Below are 25,977 nucleotides of genomic sequence, written 5' to 3' on the forward strand. Positions count from 1 at the left end.
GAAACTAACTGTTTCAAGATAAGCTTTCATCAGCTTTGTAAGAACCATATTACTATGTTATGACACAAGAAGCTTTTAAATGCAGTTTTTTGAAAGTGTCAAGTCACACATGGACCTGACGATAATGGTCTGAAGCGACACTGGCCAACCTTCAATTTAGTTATCATATGCTGAAATGGATACCAAATATACCTGGAGTTAGTCTAGGTAAGCTGGATGCATTCCTAGCCAATATGACCTGGAAGTTCATTTTTAATTGTAGATTGTTCCCAAACTTTCACCAGGCCAGAAAGGCCCAATGGTAGTCTGTCATATACACGCAACACAGGAGTCCATGGGTTCGCTTACTTCCATTGGGATCTCAGGGTCTTGTGGAGAAATACCACAGGGACTACAAATACTGTTGCAGTTTTACCATATGAAACATTCATATAATGGTCTGAGCTGTCAATTACTGGTTCTTTTGACAGTCTGGTAATTGCCCTGGATCTTGTCCTGGAGCAGATGGATTTGAGTTGTGCTGTGTCTAGCAGGATCCTGTGTACTCCAATTGTCTGCTTGGCGCAAGCTAGGTCTTTGAGTTTTATTATGAACCCTAGCGATGTCACTGGTGACACAGATTCACCTTTTGACACATTTTAGAGTGAAGTCCTTGATAAACCAATCATCCAAGAAGGGACATAGTTATCTTCCTGCCTGTGTAGACAGGACATGACTACCATCAAGCATTTATTTACCAATGATAGCCCAAATGGCAAGACATGAAATTGGGAGTGCTGTTGTCTATGACAAATTTGAGATATTTCAGGTGCTTGGACAGTATCTCATTGTACATGCAGGTATCTGCAAAGGTTAAAGGCAAAAAAACATACATATATATAGTCACCTTCCTTTAAAAGGGCATGATGGTACCCAGGCTGATCATCTTAACTTTTATTTTTTAAATAAACAAAATTCAGATGATTCATTTCCCTGAGGTCCTGAGTGAGGTGGAGATCTTCTGTCTTTTCTAGGAAGTGCCTGGAATAAAACCTCTTCCCTATTTTAACTGGTCGCAAGAACTCAAAGGTTCCCTTTCCAAGAAGGGATTGCAATTTCTTCTGAATATCTTGATATTGAGAATCCTAAGAGAATTCTTAGGCAAGTAGCGCGTGTATATGTGCGTACATGTATGGAGGGCAGGGCTTATTTAGCACCATCTGGATGTGCTTCTAAAACCTGAATGTTAAAAAAAATCACACACCTGCTGAGGCCTCAGGGTGCAGGATTGGGTGGGCAAAAGGCAGCAAGTCTGTCTCTAATTGGGAGAAAGTGGCAGGCAGACTGCCATGTTTAGAAACCCTTCAAAAACTGCTTATGGAAATGGGGCGTCGGTCCCTTTGGCCTCTGGTGCTGGCAAGTCCAAGATCCTAGGGATTGGGAGTACTGAGCTATTTCCTTGAAGCCAATTGTGAACAAGTAGGCTGGCTTATGAAGAGATTTTCCTTCCCCCTACTCCCCAAAAAGATTCTCTTTGGTGTTTGGTATGACCTTGAGATTCCCCTGTACCTCCTAGTGCGAGCTGGATGCAGAGGCAGTTGCCTTTGCCACCCTATCTCCTACATCAAAGTTTATCAAACCTATGCTTGTCCCGGAGAGGCTCCCATGTGTTGATGTTTGACCTGATCTTGCAACGTCAACAGTGTTGGGTAATATATAATCTGCTAAACAGGCTTACAGAAATAATAATAGAAGTTAGTGAAGCTGTATCAGCAAGTAGAATCAAAATATATGTATTAAAAATAGGCTTGGTTATATGTCTTAAGCTTTAAGTGTTAAGAGTTTAGAGTGAGGCCTAACAGAAGTTGGCTGTTGGCATAAATCAGCATGAGTATTACGCACTTGATCAAAGATTATAAAATAAATCAAAGCTTGACCTAAGAATATAAAATTTAGCAATATGTATCATGTGGTAGTTTAGCAAGACATTGTATGAAAAACAGGTAAACTATAAACATATGGTAGCACCTTAGGGGCTTTTTGCTAACCACATCAATGTATTGAAACTATTGGGAAAGAGACTGATGCAAATCATTGGGTTAACTTTCGGAAATGTAATGTACTATCAACCCATATACCATATATGGACAACCAGAACCCTAAAATTAGCCTCTTAGAATTCCAAATATGAATAGGAACTGAGATTGTAATCAGACATGATCCCGGACATATGTGAGTGGAATGGAAAACAATGTATAAAAGGTTGTCACAGACCAATCCCTAGATCCACTCAGATGACGACATGGGGCACCCAGGTAGCAAGCCTGGCCCAGTGTCTTGCTGTTAGGGTGAGCTTCCCTAGCTGTTTCTTCCATCTTTTTTTTCTAACGGTCTCCATAAGGTTGTAAGTATGCACAATTCAGGAAACCACTTAACTGTACTAATCTTATAGTTATGTATGTTGATTTTTCTATTATTTCTATTATATTTGTGTGCATTAATAAAATTTGAGTGTGTTTTACCAATCTCATCTTCTTAACTCTAAGTAGCTGCCTGAATAAAGAAACTGTTACTTACGACAGGTGCACTTTGCACTCTAAATTAACCCCAGGCTACATATGCATGATTGACACATTACGTCGTTAGAGACACAAGGTGGGTGAGGTAATATCTTTAATATCAATTTCTACTGGTGAAAGAGACCAGCTTTTGAGCTTACATACAGCACTTCTAGAGCACTTGAGCGGTACTCAACCAGGGGTACACATACCCCTGGGGGTACGCAGAGGTCTTCCAAGGGTACATTAACTCAACTAGATTCTTGCCTAGTTTTACAACACACTACATAAAAAGCCCTAGCAAAGTCAGTGGAAACTAAAATTTCATACGACTTGTTCATATTGCTGTATATACTATACAATGAAATGTAAGTACAATATTTATATTCCAATTGATTTTATAATTATATGGTGAAAATATGCCATTTTCAGTAACAGTGTGCTTTTGTATTTTTATGTCTGATTTTGTAAGCAAGTAGTTTTTAAGTGAGGTAAAACCTGGGGTATGCAAGACAAATCAGACTCCTGAAAGGAGTACAGTAGTCTGGAAAGGTTGAGAGCCACTGTCTACTGGATAAGAGAACTGACTCAACTGTACCCAAGAAGGTCAATTCCATGCTTGGGAGTCACTGAGCAGCTATGCTCTCAGATTGAGGGAGGAGGGATTAGGAAGGATGAATATCCCTGAGTTCTATGTCAAGAGGTCCTTCATGATAGGAAGTCTGAGGAGTGTCACCTCTGAAAGGCGAATAAAGGTTTCAGTACCACACCTGCCTTGGCCAAACAGGTATTATGAGGATAGCTCTTCCTCCTTCTCAGCGCAGCTTGAAAAGGGTCTTGAGGATTAGTGGTATAGGTGGGTAAGCATACAGAAGGGTATGGGGCCATGGCATAATCAGGGAATCCCAAGAGAGCTGGGGCCATAATCTCCCTTGGAGTAGAACAGACAACATTTTGTGTTGTTCACAGTGGCAAAGAGGTCAACTCATGGTATGGCCCAGATCTGGAAGATGCTGCGGAAGACAGAGTCTTTGAGCTTCCACCTTGCCAAAAGTGTCTGCTAAAGGAGCCCGCACTTGTATTCTGGAAGCATGGTAAATAGACTATTGATATTTTGATCTGATGGTAGATGCGCCAATTGCACAATCCTAGCGACTCCGTGCATAATGACTGGAATAATGCACATAATGCCCTGGTGGTTGATGTAATACATTGCTGCCCTGTTGTCCAGACTTAGTCTGATGGAGTGACCTCGTATGGCTTGAAGGAAGTGTTGGCGAGCATATCATACTGCTCTTAATTCCACGATATTGCTATGGAGGGCCAATTCCCGTCCCAATCATTTGCATTGTGCTGTGTCTCCCTGCAGGTGAATTCCCATTCTAACAGAGATGCATCTGTTGTGAGGGTCTTCGAAGGTGCTGGTTGTAAGATGGTGGGTTTTTCTACCATGTAAGAGAGTCCAACACTTCCCCAGGCATGGTGACATATCTGGAGAGGCTGTGTCTGGAGGATACACTACTCTTATCTATGTCTGAAGGTATCTGAGGTGCATCCTCACATGGGAAGTTACCTACTTGGAGGCCAACATGTGGCCCAACATCTGCAGGCAAGTCCTTATGATTGTTTATGGACTGAACTGTCTCTCTGATATCAAGTAGAACAGGGTGGAGAATCTCTCCTTGGGTGGGTAGACGGTTGCTGTTGTGGAGTCTAGAGTAGATCCTATAAAGTCTACTCTCTGTACTGGAGTGAGCATGGATTTCTTCTGGTTGATACAAAGGCCCAGAGATTGGAATAGTGTTAATGTTAATTTCCCTGGACTTTGCTGAATGGACCTCGAGGCATTCAGCCTCTGAAAATCCAGTTGCCCAAGTATGGGAATACCGATATTTCCCACTGGCGGATCTGAGCTGCTACCATGGTTTGCCAACTCCCTTGGGCCTGTGGAGAATCTGAAGGACAGAAATCAATATTGACAGCAATCTGCCCCTATTACAAAGCACAGAAAGCACTTGTGGGAGGGATGGATGGCTACATGAAAGTAGGCGTCCTGTAGATTGACGGCAATGAACCAGTCTTCCAGATCTAAGGACGGGGTTATGGTAGCTAATGTCACCATTCTGAAGCATTGTACTAAGACACAGTTGTTCAAGTTCCTGAGGTATCCACCCTCTGTCTTTCTTGGGAACAAGAAAGTAATCTGATTAGAACAATGAACCTCTGGTGGGACTGGCTCTATTGCTTCCAAAAGGAGGAGGGAATGAACTTCTTATTTTAGGAGTTCCCCATGAGAAGAGTCCCTGAAGTGGGATGGTGTGGGGTGAAAGGAGGAATGGAATGGAAGTGTACAGAGTAACTCATTTTGACTACCTCCAATATCCACTTGTCTGAGGTAAGAGATTCCTAGGCAGGTAAGTAGTGAGATAGTCGGTCTTCAGAATGGGTTTAAGTGGCATAGCAACTGATTCAGTGAAGTGGGTTGCCTGACGCTCATGATCCAGGCATCAAAAGTGCCTCTTACAGGGAGGGGCTGATTGAGCAGAAGTAGGGGTGGGTGGCCCCGGTTTTTGTGGTTTGGGCTTTCAATGGAAGGGCTCCTGGGGCTTAGGGAAAATATACTGATGGTACTGAAATAGTCTCAATCTTTGAGAAGTTTGGGCTCCAGCACACCACTTTTTTTTTGCAGGCACATACATCCCCAATGACTGCAACATGGTTCTGGGTGTAGAGCAGAGTCTGTGTGTCCACTGAAGAGCTTAGGCCCTTCAAACGGCAGGTCATCAAAGGTGGTTTGCACATCTTTTGGAAGACCAGAGCAGTGGAGCCAGGATGCTGTTCTCATGACCACCACCATGCCCATGGATTTACACTAGTGGGATTTGAAGAGAGTCTGCTTGCCACTTAATGAAGTCCTGGAAGGTTTTGAAATCATCAGTATAGGAGGATGGTGATGGCATTACTGCCTCATCTGGAGATGAAGAGGACTTTATAGAGGGAGGCAAGATCTCCTCAGTATAAGACTCTTACTCTTCCTGTTCATCATCTGGTACTGGACAAATGTGCAGTATGAGGTGTGCAGTACCAGGACTATCTGCAAGAATCACTGGCTGATACACCACCAGTGGATGCCAGAGTTTTTTTCTTAGGTATCGAATAGAATTGGTTCCTGCAGTGAACCCCTGAGTCCCAGTAATCCAACTGGGGAGGAGGAATAAGGGAAGGGAAAATCATAGTCACTGTGCCTGTGATGTTTGATAGGTTTCCTAGGTTCCTCTTAATGAAAGGGACTCAGGAGAGTAGAATAGTACAGTATCAGGATCGGTCTCGGTACAGAGATCTCCGAATCTGATGAAACCTTCCCTGGGTTTTATGGGGTGATCCACTGCTCTTCTTCATTTCCTTGCCTGGAGAGGTATGTTTCCTCTTCTTTAGAGATTTATTCTCCAGGGCCATAGACAAGGGAGTAACAGGGACCAAGGCAGCCTGTGACATTAGATCGGCCCTTGAAACCCAGATAAACCTTGCATTAAAAAGGTTGTAGGAGTCCCCCAAACAGAGAAGGCAACTGGAACGTCCATCACTGTGGCAGGTCTGACAGGGCTTAAATCCTGGGGTATGGGGCATAACAAGCTGTGCTCCAGCATAAATGACAGGTCCAAGAAGAGGAGAGGAGAGAAAACCATCCTCCCCAGAAGTACAACAGTGTTAAATAAAATAAAAGGCACAAAGAAATGAAAATAGAGAGAAATTATAATAAATGAAGTAAATAAGAAAATAAGATAAAAAGTCAAAGGTGAAATGTTGGGAGCTGAATACAGTGGGCAGCAGAATGCTCTGTCTCTAGCTATTGGGGTTGAGAAGGAACTGAGTGGCAGTGGACTCATGCCTCCTTTCATTTATTCCCCATGCAGGTATTTGTAAACTACAATGTGGTTAGCACTTCTCTTTGATAAGCTAAATAGATTGAGCTCCTTGAATCTATCACTATAAGGCACATTTTCTAATCCTTTAGTCATTCTTGTGGTTCTTCTCTAAATCATCTCCAATTTTTCAATAACCTTCTTGAATTGTAGACATCAGGACTGGACAAACAATTTAGAAGTAGAGACTGACAAGGTACAAAACTAGCAAGTAAAAAGATGTATGAATTAGATCCATACACAGCAGACTGCAGCAAGCAATTCCTTCTCTAACCATGGTGATGAAAGAACTGGTTTGAAATATCTGTCATTGCAACTGAATACCTAAGGATGTAGTCAGAGAGAGTGCCAGAAAGGATCATAACTGGTACTCTACCATCCACTACTGCTGCCCCATAGAGTCTTACACCTCAGATCTAAGGGAATTCTGTAAGTGTCATGCTAAGGAGTGCTAGCCCAAGTATTGAGAATCCTGTGTGTATGGGTTCTGAAAAGAAAGATTTCTTTCCCCAGCCTGCAATGTGTCTGGCTACATAAACTTTACATTGCAAGTCTGAAATGCACCAGCATTTGGGAAGCAAGAGAAAAACCTGGCAGACAAATTTAATCTCACAAAATTCTTAGAAGATAGAGGGAACTGTAGGTTGCGGGAGGCTGTTATATGTTAACGAAAGTTGAGATACAGACAATCCTATGAAAAAGAAAATGTTAGGGAACTGTAAAGGATGACAGTAGCACTGTTTGTTAGAACTGAACCCTCTGATATGCTGAAATGTCCACACGGCATCAGGGGAAACCCTCCTTATACATATTGGTAGAAATGCCAAGTTAACTTCCTTCGGCATTGTTCTCTAGCTCTACCCCTCTTTCCTCTCTTATTTCTCTGTTCTCAGAATGTGGCATGAAAAGGAAATTTCCCCCCTTCCTTTACTAAAAACCAGAAATTTTAATCATTTTCTGTAATCTACATACCTTGATTGGAGAGATATGAAAATATTCATACAAGCTGATTTGCGATGTATCTGTTGATGACATACTCATCAATTCTTTCTGGACAGATTCTATATCCTTTTTGAAAAGTTCAACCTGTCAAAATATTTGAAAAATTAGTTTTAGAATTACAATACTTGTTAAAAGCATTAAACTCCACAATACAAACAGTTTTCAGGGAGCTGTAATAAACTAATTGCCAAAAACACTGTATGATCTACATTCTGCTGATATTACTTCAAAACAGAATTTCTACTGTATTATTTGGTGCAATAACCTACAAGCAAATTTCTAAAGATCTATCTCAATGTAAAATTTTATTTTAAAATTCAAATAGATAAATACAGAGCCTGGGTCAAATAAATAAATAAAAGTTATTCTATAATTGATACAAATCTTTAAAAACCTCTTCTAGAATTCATATTTATCTTGCCAGAAGATACACCAAATGAAGTGAAAGATATAGACGCAGAGCTGTAGACAAGTGGACAGGTAAAGAGATTATTTACCTGTACAGTAACTGGAGATGTGTAGTTGCTGTGTGTACTACTCTTGATACGTATATGCCCCATGGAAGATTTTTGTTAGCAGCATCATTTCGGTCCGCACATGCACTAACTATCCTTGTGCTCCCTACTGAAGGTACAAACAGTGGTGCAAAACCAACTGCCACTCCAGTTCTGTCTCTACCTCAAATCCCATATAGTGAATGAGAAATCCAAAGCAGAGCTTGTCCCAGTTGGTATTTCACTCTAGTTGACTCTCAAGCAATACTCTAACTACAGTGCACCGAATCCTATCTATGATAGTGTGAAGAACAGCCTTACCAAAAGAGGCATCTGACGAAGATACCTCCACTAAAGTACATGGTCTTGCAAAGGTACACATAGGGCTACATGTGGCAATTTACAGACTTTTTTTTAAGGGAACATTTTTCAGAGAGGCCACCGAAGTTGCCTGGGCCCTGGTCAAATAAGCCTTAATACTGGTTGGGGGAGCTAATTTAGCTAATTCGTAGCATAGTGTAATACATCCTGAAATTCACTTTGACAATATTTGAGAGATACTGGGGTACCTTTTGTTCTTTCTGCAAATGAAATGAACAGTTTTGGAGATGATTGGAACAGTTTCAGTCTCCGCAGGTAGAAGGCTAGTACCTGTCTAACATTTAAAGTATGTTATCTAATCTCATTGTTAGAGTGAGGTTTAGGATTAAAAACTAGCAAATGTATGACTTGTCTGATATGCAATTCAGACACAATCTTGGGAACAAATTTTGGGTGTGGTGGAAGAGAGAGAGAGAGCCCTTAATTCTCCCATCCTTCTGGCTGATGATATGATTACAAAAAAAAGGAGGTCTTCATGGACACGTGTAGAAAGGAGCACAAAGCCAAAGGTTCAAAGGATGATCCCATAAGACCTTTCAAAATGACATTAAGGTCCATATCTGAGCAGGTCTGACTATGATCGGAAATACTTCACTAAACCTCTCAGGAATCTAGATGTCATAGGATGGGAAAATCCATGGGGGCTGGGGAATGGAAGGCACTCATGACCACGAGATGTGCCCTTAGAGAGCTAAGTGAGACCTGAGAACTTCAGAGAAAGAATAATCTAAAAAATAAGGTAATTGGGACAACATTCTGCTGATCACACCAGACAACATATCTTTTACACTCTGCAGAGTGTTTTTCTTGTAGAATCTTTTCAACTGTTGCTCAAGATGGTTTGTACATCTGAAGAACACAATTTTTTCTAGTTCTGAGAACTATCAAAGGACCAAGCAGTGAAAGGAGAGAGAGCGCTGGTTTTGGATGGTGAATCATTCCCTCATTGTAAGTCAACAGATCTTATCTTTAAAGATAATCAGATTAGAGGACAAGTGGATAAATGAAGCAGCTCTGGAACAAGTCTGTGGTCAGTCTGCCACACTGCCTCAATAGAACATGGAGTACTACTGGGCCTAGCTGCCACTCCTAGACAAGTGGGAATTTGTGAATGAGGCTGTCCACTATTGAGCTGGGTGCTCAGGAGGTAGGCTCCTGACAGTGTGACATTGCGGGAAATACACCAGTTCCATAGTCTCATCTCCAAGCAAAGGGAGGGTGATCGGGCTCCCCCTTGTCAACATATATGGTATACGCAGGCTGCGTGACTCTCGTGTGTGATCCTTTGATTAGCAGGAGGAAACAGGCACAGGCATTCCTGACTGCCCTTAGTTTGAGGAGGTTGATGTGGAGGGATATCTCCTTGGGTTACCATTTGCCTTGTGTTGTAAGGCTGTTTAGATGCACACTCCACCTTACAAGGGATATGTCGGTGGTGAGAAGGAACGATGAGTGATTTGTGTGAGGGGGATCTCTTTGCAAATGTTGGTTGGGTCTTTCCACCAATCTAAGAAGATTTTGACCCTGGTGGGCAGTGACAAGGGTTTGTCTAGCCTGTCCCTGTTTGGTCTGTAAACCAAGCTGAACCACATCTGGAGGCACTGCATGTGAAATCTGGCATGTGGTATTATTGCTGTGCCCACTGCCATGTGCCCCAAGAGTTGTAGGCAGTGTCTGGCTGATATTTGTGGGCTGTTTTGAACGGTCTCTATGATTGTGGCCAAACAGAGGAAGCTTTATTGAGGTAGGAGAGCTCTGGCCTGCAAAGAGTTGAGGTTGGCACTTATGAATTCTAGGTGTAGCTCTGCAGTGATGGTTTATACTTGGAAAATACTTTCAGGGCCAATGAATAGTCCAAAGCGGAGCATCCTCTTCTGGTAGTGGTCTGAGAAATTATCCCAGAGTCGATAGGATTGAAATATGAAAATAGGCATCCTGAAGGTTGAGGGCTGAAAACGAGTCTCCCTGTTCAAATGCTGGAATGATCATTGCTAAAGTGACCATCTTGAATTTTTGAGCCTTGACAAACTTGTTGAGAGCACTGAGGTCAAGTATGGGTCTCCACCCTCCCTTTCTCTTGGATATTAGGAAATAATTAGAGTAGAACCCTTTGCCTTGTAGATGTTGAGGTAGTGGTTCCTAAGGCTCCTAATTGGAGGAGACGATCTACCTCTTGTCATAGTAAATTCTTGTGAGAAGGGTCCCTGAAGAGGGACAGCGAAGGGTGTTGTGGAGGGGAGAGGGAGGTAAAATGGATAGAGTACCCATTGTGAATGATCTCTAGGACCCATCGGTCTGATGTTATGTATTCCCAGGTGCTGCAGAATGCTGCTAACCAGTGGCCAAATGGGTGGGTAGCGGTGATCGATTGTAGCAGTTGTGGGGGAGTAGTCTTTTGGCATTTCAACCAACATGTCAAAATTGGTGCTTGGACGTGGATGGCTGGAATGAGGATGATTGCGGGCCAGATGGTTTACGCCTCTAAAACTTAGTTTTCTTCCTCTGTGGCTTGTAGTAGCATTGAGCTGGTATTGTGAGGCACGTGGCTTTATGCGGGTTCTGTGGATTCAAATTTTCTCTTCTGTCCTGGCATGCAGATGCCCAGAAAACAGAGTGGCCTGAGAATCCTTCAGAGTGTGAAGAGAGGCATCGGTTTTTTTCACTAAGAGCTTAGTGCCCTCAAAGTCTCAATGAGACTCAGGGAGCTATTTAATACAATTGTTCAGTTTCAAACAATTTATATAGTCTTATTTCACCGAGAGCGCTTGGTAATTGGCAATTCGAAACTGAAGTGTGGCCGAGTACTTTTCTCCCAAGAAGGTCCAAACATTTCCAGTCCCAGTCCTAGGGAGTGGACCTCATCTGATATTGATGGCTGCGGGAGTGAACGGTATCCACCACGATGGAGTGGGGTGGAGGGTGGGAGAAGAGGAATTCAGTCTCCTTTGCTGGGACATAATTTTTTTTCCCACCCACTTGTAGGTAGGTGCCACTGATGCTGGGGTCTGCCAGATGGTTCTTGCTGCGTCTAGAGCGGCCTCGTTAGTAGGTAGGTGATTTTTAAGGAAGAGGATGAGGGGAGTATGTCAAGGAGACGATGGTGGGTGTCTTTGACCGCTTCTAGTGGCATATGGAGAGTGTCCTCACTCTCATTGCTAGGTCCTGGAAGAGGCAAAAATCATCGGCCAGAGATGACAGGGAAGCCTTAATGACCTCATCCGAGGAGGAGGAGGAAATGGTCCTTGGGGTCATGTCTTCCTCAACACCATCCTCCTGTTTCTCCACAATTTCTTTCAGAGGTTCTGAAACTCAGGATGCTGTGGCCAAAAGGGTGCTCTCAACTGGGGCTAGAGGCTCGAGAGGCATGGTGGCGATATGCAGCCCAATGATCCCATTATGGCCACTTGGGTGGTGGCACAGAGGTCAGCGGTGGTGGTGCCCATGGATAACCATACCAAGATGGTGGTGGTGGGGCCATCTGAGGATATCCTCAAGGGCTCTGCTGGTATTGGGCATTGTAAGGAGTCTGTGAGGAGTACTGAGATGCCACCTCCTCAGGTTCACTGTCCGAGCCTTCACTGGGAGCATGGAAAAGCAGCGGGGAAGACTCCTGTGCTGAGGGAAGACTCGATGCGGAGGTCCCAGCACCAAGAAGAGAAGACCCTGGTACGTCTGTTATGCAGGGGTCCCTGGACTGTTGGAATTCCTGTGGTGTTGACTGACTCAGTGCCGAGGGAGATGGGGATCTTGCCTGTACCAGTCATTCTGGTGCCGGGTGAAGTGTCGAGAGTTGTACCAATACTGAAACCTTCTTAGAGGAGTGCTTAATTCTGTCTTTGCCCTTTGGTGCTGTTGATTCAATGTCCATGCTCATTGCGTCCATTGGGTTGTCAACGGTACCTGCCACTAAGGACTTCCGTGAGCCACAGGTACTGGACTGAGAAGGTCTTGGAGCCAGCTGTAGCGAGGATACCAAGCGTGCCAGAGAACGTTTATGGCTATCTCAGAGCTCATGGTGTGGACTTCCCGATCTCTTTTTTGAGGATTTGTATGAGGTATCAGTGTTTCTTCAACCCATAGCCTTTTGATATTGAGGGCTGTGGGGAAGACTAAAATCTGCCAGGTGACTCGTGATAGGATCCAGAGAGGGTCAGAGAGCTGCCTTCATGAAGATAATCTGCTGCCTGAACTCTCTATCTTTACTAGATTAGGGCTTGAATTGCTGCAAAGAACACACTTTTTTTGAATGTGGCCTTCCCCAAGACAGCAAATGCACTGGGAGTGCTTGTCTGCGACAGGCAAAGGCATTGGGAGTGCTTGTCTTGCCCAGTGAGCTGGGCAAACCCTGTTAATGAAAGGAGCGGGAAAAGGACCTAAGTCTTTTTTTTAAATGGGAAAAAAAGTACAACTAGAACTACAACTAAGAACTAGGAGGCTAACTATAGAAACGTAAATCAAAAATAATGGTCCTAACGGACTATGAATGGCCCCATCTCTAGCCAGGAGCAGTTGAGAAAGGAACTGAGGGGTGTTAGCTCGCGCGCACTGACTAGCCTCATGGCACAGCAGGAGGAGAGGCAGCACATGTGTGAGCCTAAAGGACACTGCTACCGAAGTTCTCCAATCAGCAGCACAGGGACACAAGCACACCAACAGTGGAGCAACCATAGGGACACTACTTGAAGCAGCAGCATTCTTCAGGTCAAGAGCTAGAAACAAATCACTCATCTAGCATCAGTATTATGAAGGCCAGTGTAACCACTGTGAATATTCAACTGTGAATGAAGACACTGAACATTCTGAGATCTAGGATGAGCTTCCATTCTGCCTTCTTTTTGAATATGAGGAAATATTTGGAATAAAAAAACTTACGCTCTGTGCTAAGGAGGAACAGGTTCTATCACCCCTGGCTGAATGAAAGAATCTACCTTTTAAATTAGAAGCCCCTCATGAGTTGCGGTCCCTGAAAAGGGACAGGGAAGATGGGTATGGCATGAAACTTGACGGTATAACCTGTTGAAATAATTTCCAACACCCATTTGTCTGATATACTAATATTCCATGCTCTCCAAAACCAGAAAAGACGACGTCCAAAGGCAGCAGAGAAAAAAGGAGAGATCACTAGATCTGAAGTAATGTTTGGTCTGTAGCTATTATGAATCCTGTCAAAAGGGATGCTTGTTGGTTGACGTTGATTTGATGAAAAAGTAGAAGCAGCCAGGTGGTCTTTTCTTCTGCATTTTTTGACATTTCCTGGGGGGTTCTGAAGGCTACTGATGGTAAAAAGTAGGTGAATTTGCCCTTTGTGTATGGTATGGTTGAGACTGTATGTTTTCTTTTTGTTGCAGCAAAAGTCCCTAGAGAACATACTACTTACTGCCTCTTCCACTTCCCTGCTGAGACACTTTGGGCAGTCACTTCACCTCTCTTTGTCTTAAGATGAGGATGATACTTCCTTTCTGCTAAGCTCTTTGAGATCAACAGATGTGCAGTCCTATATAGGATCCAAGTGTAACTGTTATAGTTGCTGAAATGGCTACAGCTCCTGTCTATCACTTCCCCAATCCATTCACGTACTCTCTCAATCCAAATTCTTACGATTTCCCTTTCATTTGTGCAGCACCACTATCTCTAATCCCCAAACACACAATGCACTCTTACAACTGCAGCAGACCTGATCATTGTCCCTCACTCTGTAACACTCCACAATCACTTGTCTTCCCTTCTCCTTCCTCACACTCTCACATACTCAATCCAGTGGCACCTCACTTAGACGTTGGAATCCTCTTCCCACATGCCAGGATTTTTTTTCCCTTCCTCTCCAGGGGAGGAGAGGGGAAAGCTTGTCGTGGTTGAATCTGTTCCCCTACTTCCCTCTCTGAGGGCCTCGCTTCTCCTAGTCCTCCTGGAAGGCTCAGGGAAGGATGACTGTTGTCCCTCTTTTCCTGACCTTGCCCACAGTGCAAAGGATCACCTGCTACTAGGAAGAGGGAGCTGGATCCTGGCTCCTGCACAATGTCCGTCTCATTTTCTATTCTGAGGCCTGTATTCCTTCCCTGTATGTTATGCCAAAATGTGGGGAAAGGAGAAGCAGAAAACCTGCTGTCTACATGGGACAGTAAACAGCTACTAAAAACTGTATCTCAACAGCAATCCTGTGAACCTTGCTCAATCTGTGCCATGGACATCACTGTCAGCTGTTACTGCTGTGACAGGGTCAGGCCAGATGGTTACAGGAGAGTGGGGTTTTTTTTTGTCTTACGATCTTATTTTTATTTACACATTTTCAAACTATGAAGAATATATATACAGCTGGATTAGGGTGTCATACTGTATGAATAATGGTTCTGTTTCGGAGCTGCTGCACATATTCCTTAGCTTCCAGAGGGGGAGGTGGGCCTTCTACAAGCTTCACAAAGAAATGTCATTTGACTTTCTCCATGATGCCAAACATGCCTCGGCCATGGTAGTGAATATATTAGTCCCAGATTAAGCAGGTCCATTTTCCCTGGGTAAGGTAACAGGGGCAGTTCCAGAACAAGAAGGAACAAATTCAGGCAGGCAGGCTAATTAGGACACCTAGAGCCAATTAAAAAGCTACCAGAATCAATTAGGGCAGGCTGGCTAATCAGGGCACCTGAGTTAAAAAAGGAGCTCACTTCAGTTTGTGGTGTGCGTGCGAGGAGCTGGGAGCAAGAGGCACTAGGAGCTGAGAATGAGAAGGCGTACTGGTGGAGGACTGAGGAGTACAAGAATGATCAGACACTAGGAGGAAGATCCTGTGGTGAGGATAAACCAAAGTGTTGGGAGGAGGCCATGGGGAAGTAGCCCAGGGAGTTGTAGCTGTGTCACAGCTGTTCCAGAGGCACTCTAGACAGCTCTAGTCCACAGGGCCCTGGGCTGGAACCCGGAGTAGAGGGCAGGCCCGGGTTCCTCTCCAAACCTCCCAACTCCTGATCAGACACAGGAGGAGCTGACCTGGACTATGGGTTCCACCAGAGGGGAAGGTCTCTGGGCTGTTCCCCGACCCACGTGGTGGATCAGCAGAGACTGCAGGGATTATTCTCTTTCCTTTTCCCCATGCTGGCCAGTGATGAGGTTATCTGAGTGAACAGCGGATTTGAGCCACGAAAGTGGCCAAACTGAGGGCTGCCGTGAATCTCTGAGGTAAGCAAATCTGCCAAAAAGCGCAGGACCAACCAAGGTAGAAGAGGAACTTTGTTACACCGCCTACAGCAGCAGAAGCCCAAGTTGCATACATCTGTGTAATGTTTTCCAAATTAAAAATACACTCTCTTTTTATGAAAAAGACTTCTACCTCTTGGTCTTTGGGCATCTCAGCCTGTGTAAAGAGTTCAGCCAATGCATATAGGAATCCAAGATCTAATTTGAGATCCATTTCCTGAATCAGCACCTTAAAGTACCTAGATATGACAGTAAAACAATAAACTATTAAACAGCAGCAATTTATTGTTTGTAAAAGCAAAGCTTCAAATTGTATTAAAACTAGCTATTTATGAACTATAGATGCAAAATAATTCCTTAAACAATCCACTGCCATTTGTCAAAGAAGGTTTGGAGGTGCTCCCAGTGAGCATCCAAAAAAACCTTATCTCATTATCCACCTACATCTCTCTCCTCAAAACTCTTCTTTGCCATGAATACTATTAAAAATTTGACAACAGTTAGGCTGCTTGTGTGTAGAGACCACTCACTACTTATCATACTGACCAGTACTCTTTGTTTACTTGTACTCCACATCGGTCTTATATCTATCACTGATCTCTCTTGTCTTATACTTTAGACTGCAAGACCCTTGGGCAGGGATCATCTCTTTCTTTTGTGTTTGAACAGCATCTAGCACAATGAGGTCCTGATCTCTGACCAGGGCTCCAAGGTGCTATGGCAATATGAATAACAACAACAGAAGTGTAACATTTGAACTCCACATTTGCTATAACCAGAAATAATTTCACTATATAACACCTTTTAACTTAAACGCTGCATATATGACATTGTTAACAAATGCTTGCTCTAATGCAGAACTGTAAGTGCTCACACAGGTAACTAACAGGTCAAATAAGCCTGAGTTCCACATTCCATTTTTTCCCCAACTGCTATCTTTCTGAAATTAATTTCTTTTGGGTTGAAATTTACCTTGCTTTGTCTCAGTCCACAAGTGAAGTTTATTTCCAAAAGTGTGAGCAAAATCAGTTTAGCTATTTTTCATTGCAAGTACATAAAAATACACATCTTCCTATATGTTACAATCAGAAATGTAATGCAGACATGACTCCAAAAATTTTTGGAAAATAGCACATAAGGAAAATAGCACACAACAAGTTTTCTATTAATTGAAAGAGTACCTCTGCTAGAAGAAAAGATAATGGTTTTGGAAAGTTTAAACATTCCACCATAATGGAATATGTAAAATATACTTACTTAATACGTGATATTTGAGAATGCCCTGCAGTCCTCATGACAACACTCACATCAATAAATGGCTTTGGTGCTATAAAGAGGTAAAACCAAGAGGTCAGTATAGGTTTTATAAGAAATATGTATGAACTAAATTTTCCTGATATAAACATGCCATTTATGATCCTGATTATCTGCAGTATTTAAATCCCATAAAATAGAATACAATGGAAGGAATGGGCACTCATGTGATTCAAATGAAGGAGAAGTAAGAGGAGCAGGCAGGGGGGAAGAGGAGATGGAAATGGAACATCAAAAAACTCTACTCCAGCCTACCAACTTTTAGAAACATAGCATTTTCACTTGATAGCAAATGAATGCTTTGGAGGTTATTTTAGCTATATCTAACATAGCTAATGCTATAATTTAATCTTTTATTCATATATTCTAAGGTCAGAAAGGACTATTGTGATAATCTAGTTTAGCTTCCCACATAACGAAGACTTTCCTGAATTAATTCTTGTTTGAGCTAGGGCTTATCTTTACAAAACATCCAATCTTGATTTTAAAATTGCCAGTAATGGAGACAGGTTTCAGAGTGGTAGCCGTGTTAGACTGTATCAGCAAAAAGAATGAGGAGTACTTGTGGCACCTTAGAGACTAACAAATTTATTTGGGCATAAGCTTTTGTGGACTAAAACCCACTTCATCAGATGCATGGAGTGGCAAATACAGTAGGAAGATTATATACATGGGAAATGAGCTCTCTAACTCCTGCAGTTAATCTCTGCAGCAGTCAACGTTTACAGCAGCCTTTCCAGCCTATTGTACCCTTTTTGAAAGTCTGATATGTCTTGTGTACCCTTAAATTTCACCTCACTTAAAAACTACTTGCTTATGAAATCAGACATAAAAATACAAAAGTGTCTCAGCACACCATTACCGAAAAACTGCCTACTTTCTCATTTTACCATATAATTATAAAATATATCAACTGGAATGTAAATATTGTACATAAATTTCAGTATAAGTAAGTCACTGTATGAAATTTTAGTTTGTACTGATTTTGATAGGGCTTTGTATGTAGCCTGTTGTAATACTAGGCAAATATCTAGATGAGTTGATGTACCCCCTGAAGGACCTCTGAATACCCCGAGGGTATAAGTACCCCTGGTTGAGAACCATGGATCTACAGCATTGCCCTGTCAAATTTGCACTGCAGATGCCTGAACCATACCTATCCAATTTCCAAGGCTACTGATCTAAGCCTTGCATAAGCAATACATTCACTCAAATTAAAAACAAAAAATCAACACTTTTTTGTACTGCATGCAGAGACTTATAGCTAAAAATGATCTATTCTGGCTCCAGACCTTTCCCCCCACTAATGGGATATACCTTTCATCACACAAATATCAGAGGCAACACCAGCTCATGTCTGGAGCTAAGACATGCCCATTCTTCCCACTAAAAACACTGGCTGGTGATATAAATGCAAGAGCAGTCCAGTGCCTTCACCCTTACTTATCAACATTCAAAGCTACTGAATATCAACAAATAGCCGGGATGGAATGACTTACATCAAAGCTATATAAATAACTGATTTTAATCATAATTTAAATCAGCAAGCAGGAAACCTTGATTTAAATAAATGATTTTAATCATGTTTTGCATTTGTGCTTTTCAGTTATTTTCATAAAGAAAGGCTGATTCTCATTCGTTAATAAACTAAACTAAATATACAATTTATACTAACTTTGGTGTTTTTTTTTGCTAGCCAGGAGGATATACCATATCTACACACTTATTTAAAGCAACTGTGTGTCTTAACCCACATTTACTGAAATTTGTATTTTTTGTATGTTGCAAAATGGTGAACAGTGCACTTCTTATTTACTACATTAATTTTTTTACTTGTGATTTGTGTCAAGATCTATTTGGATGGACATTCAAATACAATTAAACTTGCACAAAGACAGCAAGGTTTTTTTGAAAAAAAAAACCCAACCTGAAAAGTGCTGGATACATTAAAAAAAGTTTACCACAATACGTTTTGCATTAAATATTAGCTTATTCATTAAACAAAGGAAGTATTATCTGTAGTTATTGAATTGAACTGATTGTTTTTAGTCACTATGTCCTTCAAGATTTTAGAATTAGTAGCTCTAACCTTCTCAGACCTAGTTTTTATTCACAGATTAAAAAAAGCAGGAAAGTTTGTTTTCCAAACTCCCAAATTGTTTCTTAACTTCGAATAAACTTTAGTCACTGCACTGACATAGTTGAACAAACAAATGAAAAAAATATTATCTATAAACTTACAGAAGAGGCTTTGGATGTCAAAAGCTGGTTTAGCATTTCAGCAAACTCTGGTACCAGGTTTTAGCCATGGACTTCCAGCAGTTCAGTGGCTTGAATTTCTTTAAAAATTGGCAGCAAATGTGCTGCTTAATATTTTACTTCGCATTAATTTTAATATATTATAAGTAGTTTAGGCCTTAACTTCAGTTGTCAATTTCAAATACGTTAAATCATGTGTTTAAAAATAAACCTGTATTTAATTTAAAAACAATTTAACCTTTTAAATTTAAAAAAAAAAAACAAAACCCACTGATTTTTATTCACCCTGCAAATAGTCCATTCCTTTCTTATTTTCCTGAGCTTCTCTTTCTCCTCCCCAGCCCTTTTTCAGACAGGGATCACCTCCTTCCCATCACACACACTTTTTATGTGAAAGGAATATGTACACAGCACCCACTCTTGGCCTCTTCCTTCAACCTCCATCCCACCCCAAATGGCAAAGCAGGGGGAAAAGCAGAAGACCAAGCACGGTACTTCACTTGTAAGGAACCGCTGCAAGACAGAGGCGATCGAGAGCTATGCCTTTAAATGCTTCCAGTCCACAAACTGGCTCAGAGTATACCAGGAGAGAAGATTCCAAGTCTAAGACTGTTGATGGAGGCTCCAGCACTAAGCCCCACCCTACAACTCTGGAAGAGGTCTTCTAAAGCTGTAGGAACACTCCAGAAACCAATTATTAGCATTAAGATAAGACTGATTAATGAATATCAAGTTAAGATGGTAATATGTCTATGTCTCCCTTTCAAGAAAAATTTCTATTTGTATTCTGAGACACAACACGGGTGAGGTAATACTGAACCAACTTCTGTTGGTAAAAGTGATAAGCTTTGTGTAACCTCAAAAGCTTGTCTCTTTCACCAACAGAAGTTGGTCCAATAAAAATAATTAATTCACCTACTTCATATCTCTCTAATATCCAGGGACCAGCACGGCTACAACAACCTACAAACCATTTATATGCTAATTTTCCAGGCTACTAGGGTAGGCTTAATGAGGAGAGAAGCCGCTAACATAATGAAAATTATCAGCTAGGAAATTTCTCATTCAATTATATAGCTTTTCTCCTCATCCCTCAGTGGGAAGTAATAAACAGTGAATCACAAAAGGATGCCAACTGGTGCAGGATTTAAAATCCAGCTTGCAGCCACTTTGATGCACCCAGGCCTTGGCAATTTGGATAGAATGAGATGAACTGGGACAACTGGTGTATATACTCCACATGCTTCAGCCATTAGTTGTAAGTATTATTTTTATTACTGTAGTGTTTAGGAGCACCAGTCATAGACTAGGAATGCCCATTTATGCCACAACCTTCCAAAGCAATGCTAAGGGTCAGAACAAAATGATGGGAGAACCATTTTCCAGGAATTGTGGAAAAAGGAATTCATCTTGAGCAGAAACATTTCTGGAGCTACAAAAATAACCTTATTCATATGGCAACAGCAATATGGGTCTTGTACAGATTGGGGAATTAATTCCAAAACCTAACTTTTGATATAATTAATTACCTTTTGGAGGTAATGTCATTCTAATTAATCTTGGCATCTGATGATACTCAAATGGACAGCCCAAAGTGCCTACCTATAGAATGCCACAAGGGCTGATACCACATTTCTAGGATGCTTGTTTATAGGAATCCAATCAAATCATTCTGAAGAAATTCTAAAGTAGCTGAGATCACCAGAACTTTGTGATTATTATTATATTTGTATTGTAGCATCTAGAGATTGGGGCCTCATTGGCCTGGGTACTGTACAAAGAGGCAGTCCCTGCCCCCCAAAGAGCTTTGTTTCCGCCGACACTAGCAATATAATTGGACCAGATTAATTAATGAGATTTCCTGGTTGAGTTCTATCTGCACTCCAAAAATGTATAAGAGACTACCAGAGAAATCCTGCTGAACGATATGTCTTTTTCAATAACTATGCTGTTAACTGTAGGTATTCCCAATCCTGATGCTTCAAGAGTCCTGGTCTTTTCTGCAGGTGCACTGTCAGTCCCTTGACCGCCCAACAAGTCCAAAGGGCCTTCTGCAATGGAAGACTAGGAGGATGCCTTCAATCTTCCCCTTTCCTTTTCTATATCCTTTAAGTGAGTTGTCTTGAAAAAGCAGAAAATGCCCTCTGCCCAGGACATTACTTCCATTGCTGCAGAGAAGCTTTAACCTCTGGTTACTCCCTGGTTTGGGAAGAGCTATCTACGTTCATGCTCAGATCAGAAGCCAATCCCTAACAGAAAGTAGGAGGAAACTTCCTTTGTGAGCACCATAATAGTCCACTAATGTGGTTTCTTGCACCTTCTTCTGAAGCAGCTGATACTAGCCACAGTCATAGACAAGATATTGGACTCAATCGACCACTGGCCCAATCTCCTATGTCAATTTTTTTGTGGGATGTGCTTGTTCTGGCTGAGACATAGTATTGCTGTCAATGTGAACCAAAAGGATGTGTATTAAGATTTTGGAAATTTGTCTTCCAAGTATGTTCTTCATCCTATGAAACTTGCTTCCAAAATGTGTATACAAGTGTTTAGAGCAAATATCGGGTGGGCTTTCAGAATGTTTTTTGTATTTACCTGCCCCAGAAAGGGACATCTGGTTGCAATCCAAAAAGGACACCTAATTTCGCATTTTATCAGGTGCATGTTTCCATGTCCTCAGAAGGAATTTCTGTAGGTGCGTTCTGAGAAACCCATTCAGGGAATGATGCCAATGCATGGCACCACACATCCTAGCCACTGGACATAATTGTCTATAGATGACAACTCCCAGAAAATGGAATGGAGTTTTGCATCTCTAAAAAATCTTTACCATGATAGTAAACTTATGGCCAGACCCCTGCCTGTTTTGACCACTGGGTGAGTAACTCTTTGCACTGGAGTTCAAAATCAAGATGAGCTATTCAATAACTGGTAGGCATGAATTCTTTCCAATTAGGAATTGGTCTGTTTCTCTGGACAGAGCACTGATTGGCATGTTGTCTATATATGGGTATAGATGCGTAAATTGCAACCAGTGCCTTGCCGAGACTACTACCTACAATTTCCTAAGACTCTGGGGGAGGAGAATATAGGAAAAAAAGGCTTGTACATGAATTGTGAGTTCTCCTACACAAATGCTCTATTTTTTTTCTTTGTCATGCTGAAGATTTTGAAGGCTTGGAGGAAAATTTATCTAGGTTTTATTGGGAACTCCCGCCCCACATTTTTCCTTCAGCTAAGGTAATAGTCCCTTCTCAGATAAAGTTGGTGTTGGGAGCAACCAACTGACTTCTATGCTGGCTTTGATAGTGAAGGTTGAGTCCTTTCTCTATTCTCAGCTACTAATTTCTCTAATGTTTCCCCAAGGAGTTCCTCACCTGTACATTTGCTTTTCATGGATATAACTTCCTTGTAACCACAAAGTTAGAACCCCTCATCACAAATCACATCAAGGATGCAACTAGGACAGAACCAGAAACTCTCACTCCAATTAAGGATCGGACCCCTAGATGATGAGCCACTTGCTTGCCTTCTAGTTGCCTTTCCTTACTAAATATACAAAAAAAACTATGGGTTGAATGGCTACAACTGAGGCTTTGAAATAGCTCTGGAGTGTATCCTTACTCTTATGGTCTATAGCAGTCGTTCTTAACCTAAATACCATTGTGGGCTGCATCCAGTACTATCTGTACGGCCCTGAGGATATCACATGGGCCGCAGGGCTGTGCTGATTGGGCCATAAGTGGCCCGCAGGTTGAGAACCAATGGCCAGCAGTGTTTTTTTTAAACTTCATATCTTCCTTTTCTGTGCTATGACAACAAAGATTCAGGACAAAATTCAAACCTGGTGTAAGCAAGGTGCAACTCTGTTGATTTAAATGATTCAACTTGCACCAGTTGTAAATTTGGGGAAGTGTGTGCATTCTCAGAGTATTAAAAGTGTGTGTCAAATAAGTATTATGTATAGTGGATGAAACATCTAATGTTGGTGGCATGAAAGAGGGGTTTGTTGTTTTTTTTTGGTTAAAATTATGAGAATTTCACCCAAATATGCCTTCTAGTCATAATACATTTCGTTTTAGGTGGATGGGCTGGATCATTCATTCCTTAATATTTGTCTTCTCTGTAGTTATCAAGTTTTATGGTCATTTAACTGATAGTGGCCTCTCTCTTTTTCATGCACATCTTTCTGTTTTAAAGAGACCAACTTCTATTCTGCTTATAGTGACAACCTAAACCACTTACAAATGCATATAAAATATATATTTATATTTCTTTAAGAACTGTGAAATATATTATACTATATCCACAAACCTGAATCCAGGGTGATGGACTTTGGAGGTTTAATAGGATAAAACACAGAAGGAAATATGGCTCCAGGAATCTGGTTTTGTATCTGATAAGGGTAAGGACAGGACAAGATGATGTATGTTAGCTGTTCAAGTAGCGACTGTTTATTAAAAATTAAAAAAGAAACTCTAGATAAGCAACATACAGAAACACTAAAATATCCTTTACACATGCCAAACACAAAAGAAGAAAGTGACTGATCCAAAAAGCTTTCAATATATTTCTGAAAAAGATCATTTGGGTTATAAAACCTAGAAAAACTAATTTCTGTAGCCCTAACATTGTAAACAATTCTTGAACAGTAACTTTACTAAGTCTGTCATCATACATTTTAGTTCTTTGGAAGACTCACCTGTATCCAGTAAACTTGGACTCTGACGGACTTTTGATGCGCAGATGTACTATATTCTACATTTAAAGCTGGCAAATAATTTCTTCTTACAGGAATTTCGTTTGGTTGTTGGATTTTCATGTTACCACCATTAGGAGTTAAACAAACCTGTAATATTAATATATATAAAAAAACCCACAGGTGTGCTGTGTGCTTCAGTAGCCAGAAACTCTAATTTTAAAATGTACGTTTTTGAAAGTCAACTGTAAAACTAATATTAAAAAGTGTTATTGCTCAAATGTTAGAATGTTCTCCAATTCAAGTTAATGGGGATAGTCATTAACTTCAACGGAAGCAAGACTAGGACCTAAGTTTGTACACTTATTTTGAGGGTTTATTTATCTATTTACATGTTGCTGTCTAAAGTTGATGTACAATAGTATGGTGAACAATGTCATTCTAAGATATAAACTTGTAGGTGGCAGGAGCCTGGACTCAGTTTCCTGCACAAATTATTTAAGTATAAACCTACTACATACAGAAAAAGGAAGATTCAGATCTTAAAGTACTTTTTAATTTTTAAAAAAAATCATTCATAATGTTCTGCTTGGTAGTTACAGTATGATATGAAACACTGCTTTAAGTGATTCACCTTGCCTAGAAATGAAACATGCATAGCTATTCTATTATGCTATCTTACCGATAGCACTTTATCAACCACATATTTAATTATACCGTTACCTTTGCTGTATATTACCACAGTAAAGCTATACATTTATTATTTGCTTGTATGTTAGCAGTGATAATATTTAATTGTTTAAAGAATTCCATAACAAAATATGTAAGTAGAAAAAGCTATAGTGTCAAAAAGTTTGTATTAAACATCATGTGAAGAAGTGCAACGCTCCTTGACTGTGTATGTGTGTGCAGATTTTATGAACACACAACCTGCAATCGGTTATGCCTCCTTAAATAAGGTAAAGGCTAAAAACAAACTAGACACAGTAGCTTTCAAGGTCTTAATGTATCCTTTCTGGAGATATATATAGAAAGGTTTTCAAATGGACTCTACTGGAATTTTGTCCAAATTTGATGCTATGTATAGAATTTTCCTTCTTCTCTTGCCCTGTTTGTACGTATGTATGTATATCTCTATATACAAATTAATATCTAAGAGTAAAGAGTACTATCAAATATTACCATAACATTTGTTTCCAGCTCAACAATCTTGTTTTCTGAAGGGGACAGCTCACTGTATTCTTTAAATTCTCTCTCTAACTTTTCAGTTTGCTTAATGCTCATTGGCCTCCACCTTGATTTCTTCTTGGGTTTTGTCTCCCAAACTACATCAGAACTTGTAAATGAAAACAAAACAAATGGTAAACATAAAAGAATGAAAGATTAGGAGTTTCAAGTTTATTTTGACAATTTTATCATTTTAAATATTTTGCTGGACGTGGATCCTCAATACATATAAAACATATGACAGACAAAAACAAAAAATACCAAATTTCATGGAGTACTCTTTCTGGTTATTTTATTTATTTATTGGCAACTTAGTATTAGTACTAGGTAATATTTAATTTTGATTGCTGTTGCATATGTATGCAAGAGGGTTTAAAAAAAAACTATACAGTTCCCCCTACCAGTGTTGTTCAAGATACAAAATGAAAAATTTCTTACCTGAATATCTTAGTTTCTCTCCTCATTCCTAATGAACAAGTAATGCCTCTCACCTGTGGAATTCAGAAATAACCCAGAATTGTTCTGGAGGCTTAGGAGTAAGCCCCTCCCTTCATTTGAGGCCAACAGAAGAGTTTTGCCAGAATTGTATATGAATGCGAAACAACAAATCATAAGCATTAAGTCAACAACTTGTAATTACATTAATTAACCTTCAGGCAATTCTATGTTTACGTCTCTCTTTGTAGAAAATTTTCAACTGGTTACAAACTATATTTTGGTCATTTACAGACTACCAGGGGTGGGCTGAATGAGGAGAGAAGCTGATAACCAAAAGAAAATTTGCTGAAATTTCACATTGTGCTGTACAGCAGTCTCACCTCATCCGCAAAAATGGCAAGAAGAGAGCCGTGAATCACAGAAGTGTATGTGTGGGGCAGGGGAAGGAATAAGGGACAATTTATATTATTACAGTAGAATAATAGCCTGTTCCTCTCATATGAAGCAAAATCTTTTTA

At 40.8% G+C, this 25,977-nt stretch overlaps 1 protein-coding gene across 3 annotated transcripts in view; it reads right to left on the reverse strand.

Moving 5' to 3' along the window:
- Positions 1 to 25,977, reverse strand: part of VPS13A (vacuolar protein sorting 13 homolog A) — a 265,264-nt gene that overhangs the window by 39,994 nt on the left and 199,293 nt on the right. For all 3 annotated transcript variants that reach the window (XM_027827923.3, XM_043547506.1, XM_043547507.1), the window contains 6 exons: positions 24,977 to 25,130; positions 23,798 to 23,944; positions 23,410 to 23,491; positions 16,780 to 16,849; positions 15,656 to 15,761; positions 7,433 to 7,546 (listed from right to left, as the gene is read on the reverse strand). In XM_027827923.3, the coding sequence (XP_027683724.2) occupies positions 7,433 to 7,546; positions 15,656 to 15,761; positions 16,780 to 16,849; positions 23,410 to 23,491; positions 23,798 to 23,944; positions 24,977 to 25,130 (673 nt within the window). The remainder of the gene's footprint in view (positions 1 to 7,432; positions 7,547 to 15,655; positions 15,762 to 16,779; positions 16,850 to 23,409; positions 23,492 to 23,797; positions 23,945 to 24,976; positions 25,131 to 25,977) is intronic.

This window comes from Chelonia mydas, chromosome 5 (assembly GCF_015237465.2).
Source record: "Chelonia mydas isolate rCheMyd1 chromosome 5, rCheMyd1.pri.v2, whole genome shotgun sequence".
Classification (NCBI taxonomy): Eukaryota; Metazoa; Chordata; order Testudines; family Cheloniidae; genus Chelonia; species Chelonia mydas.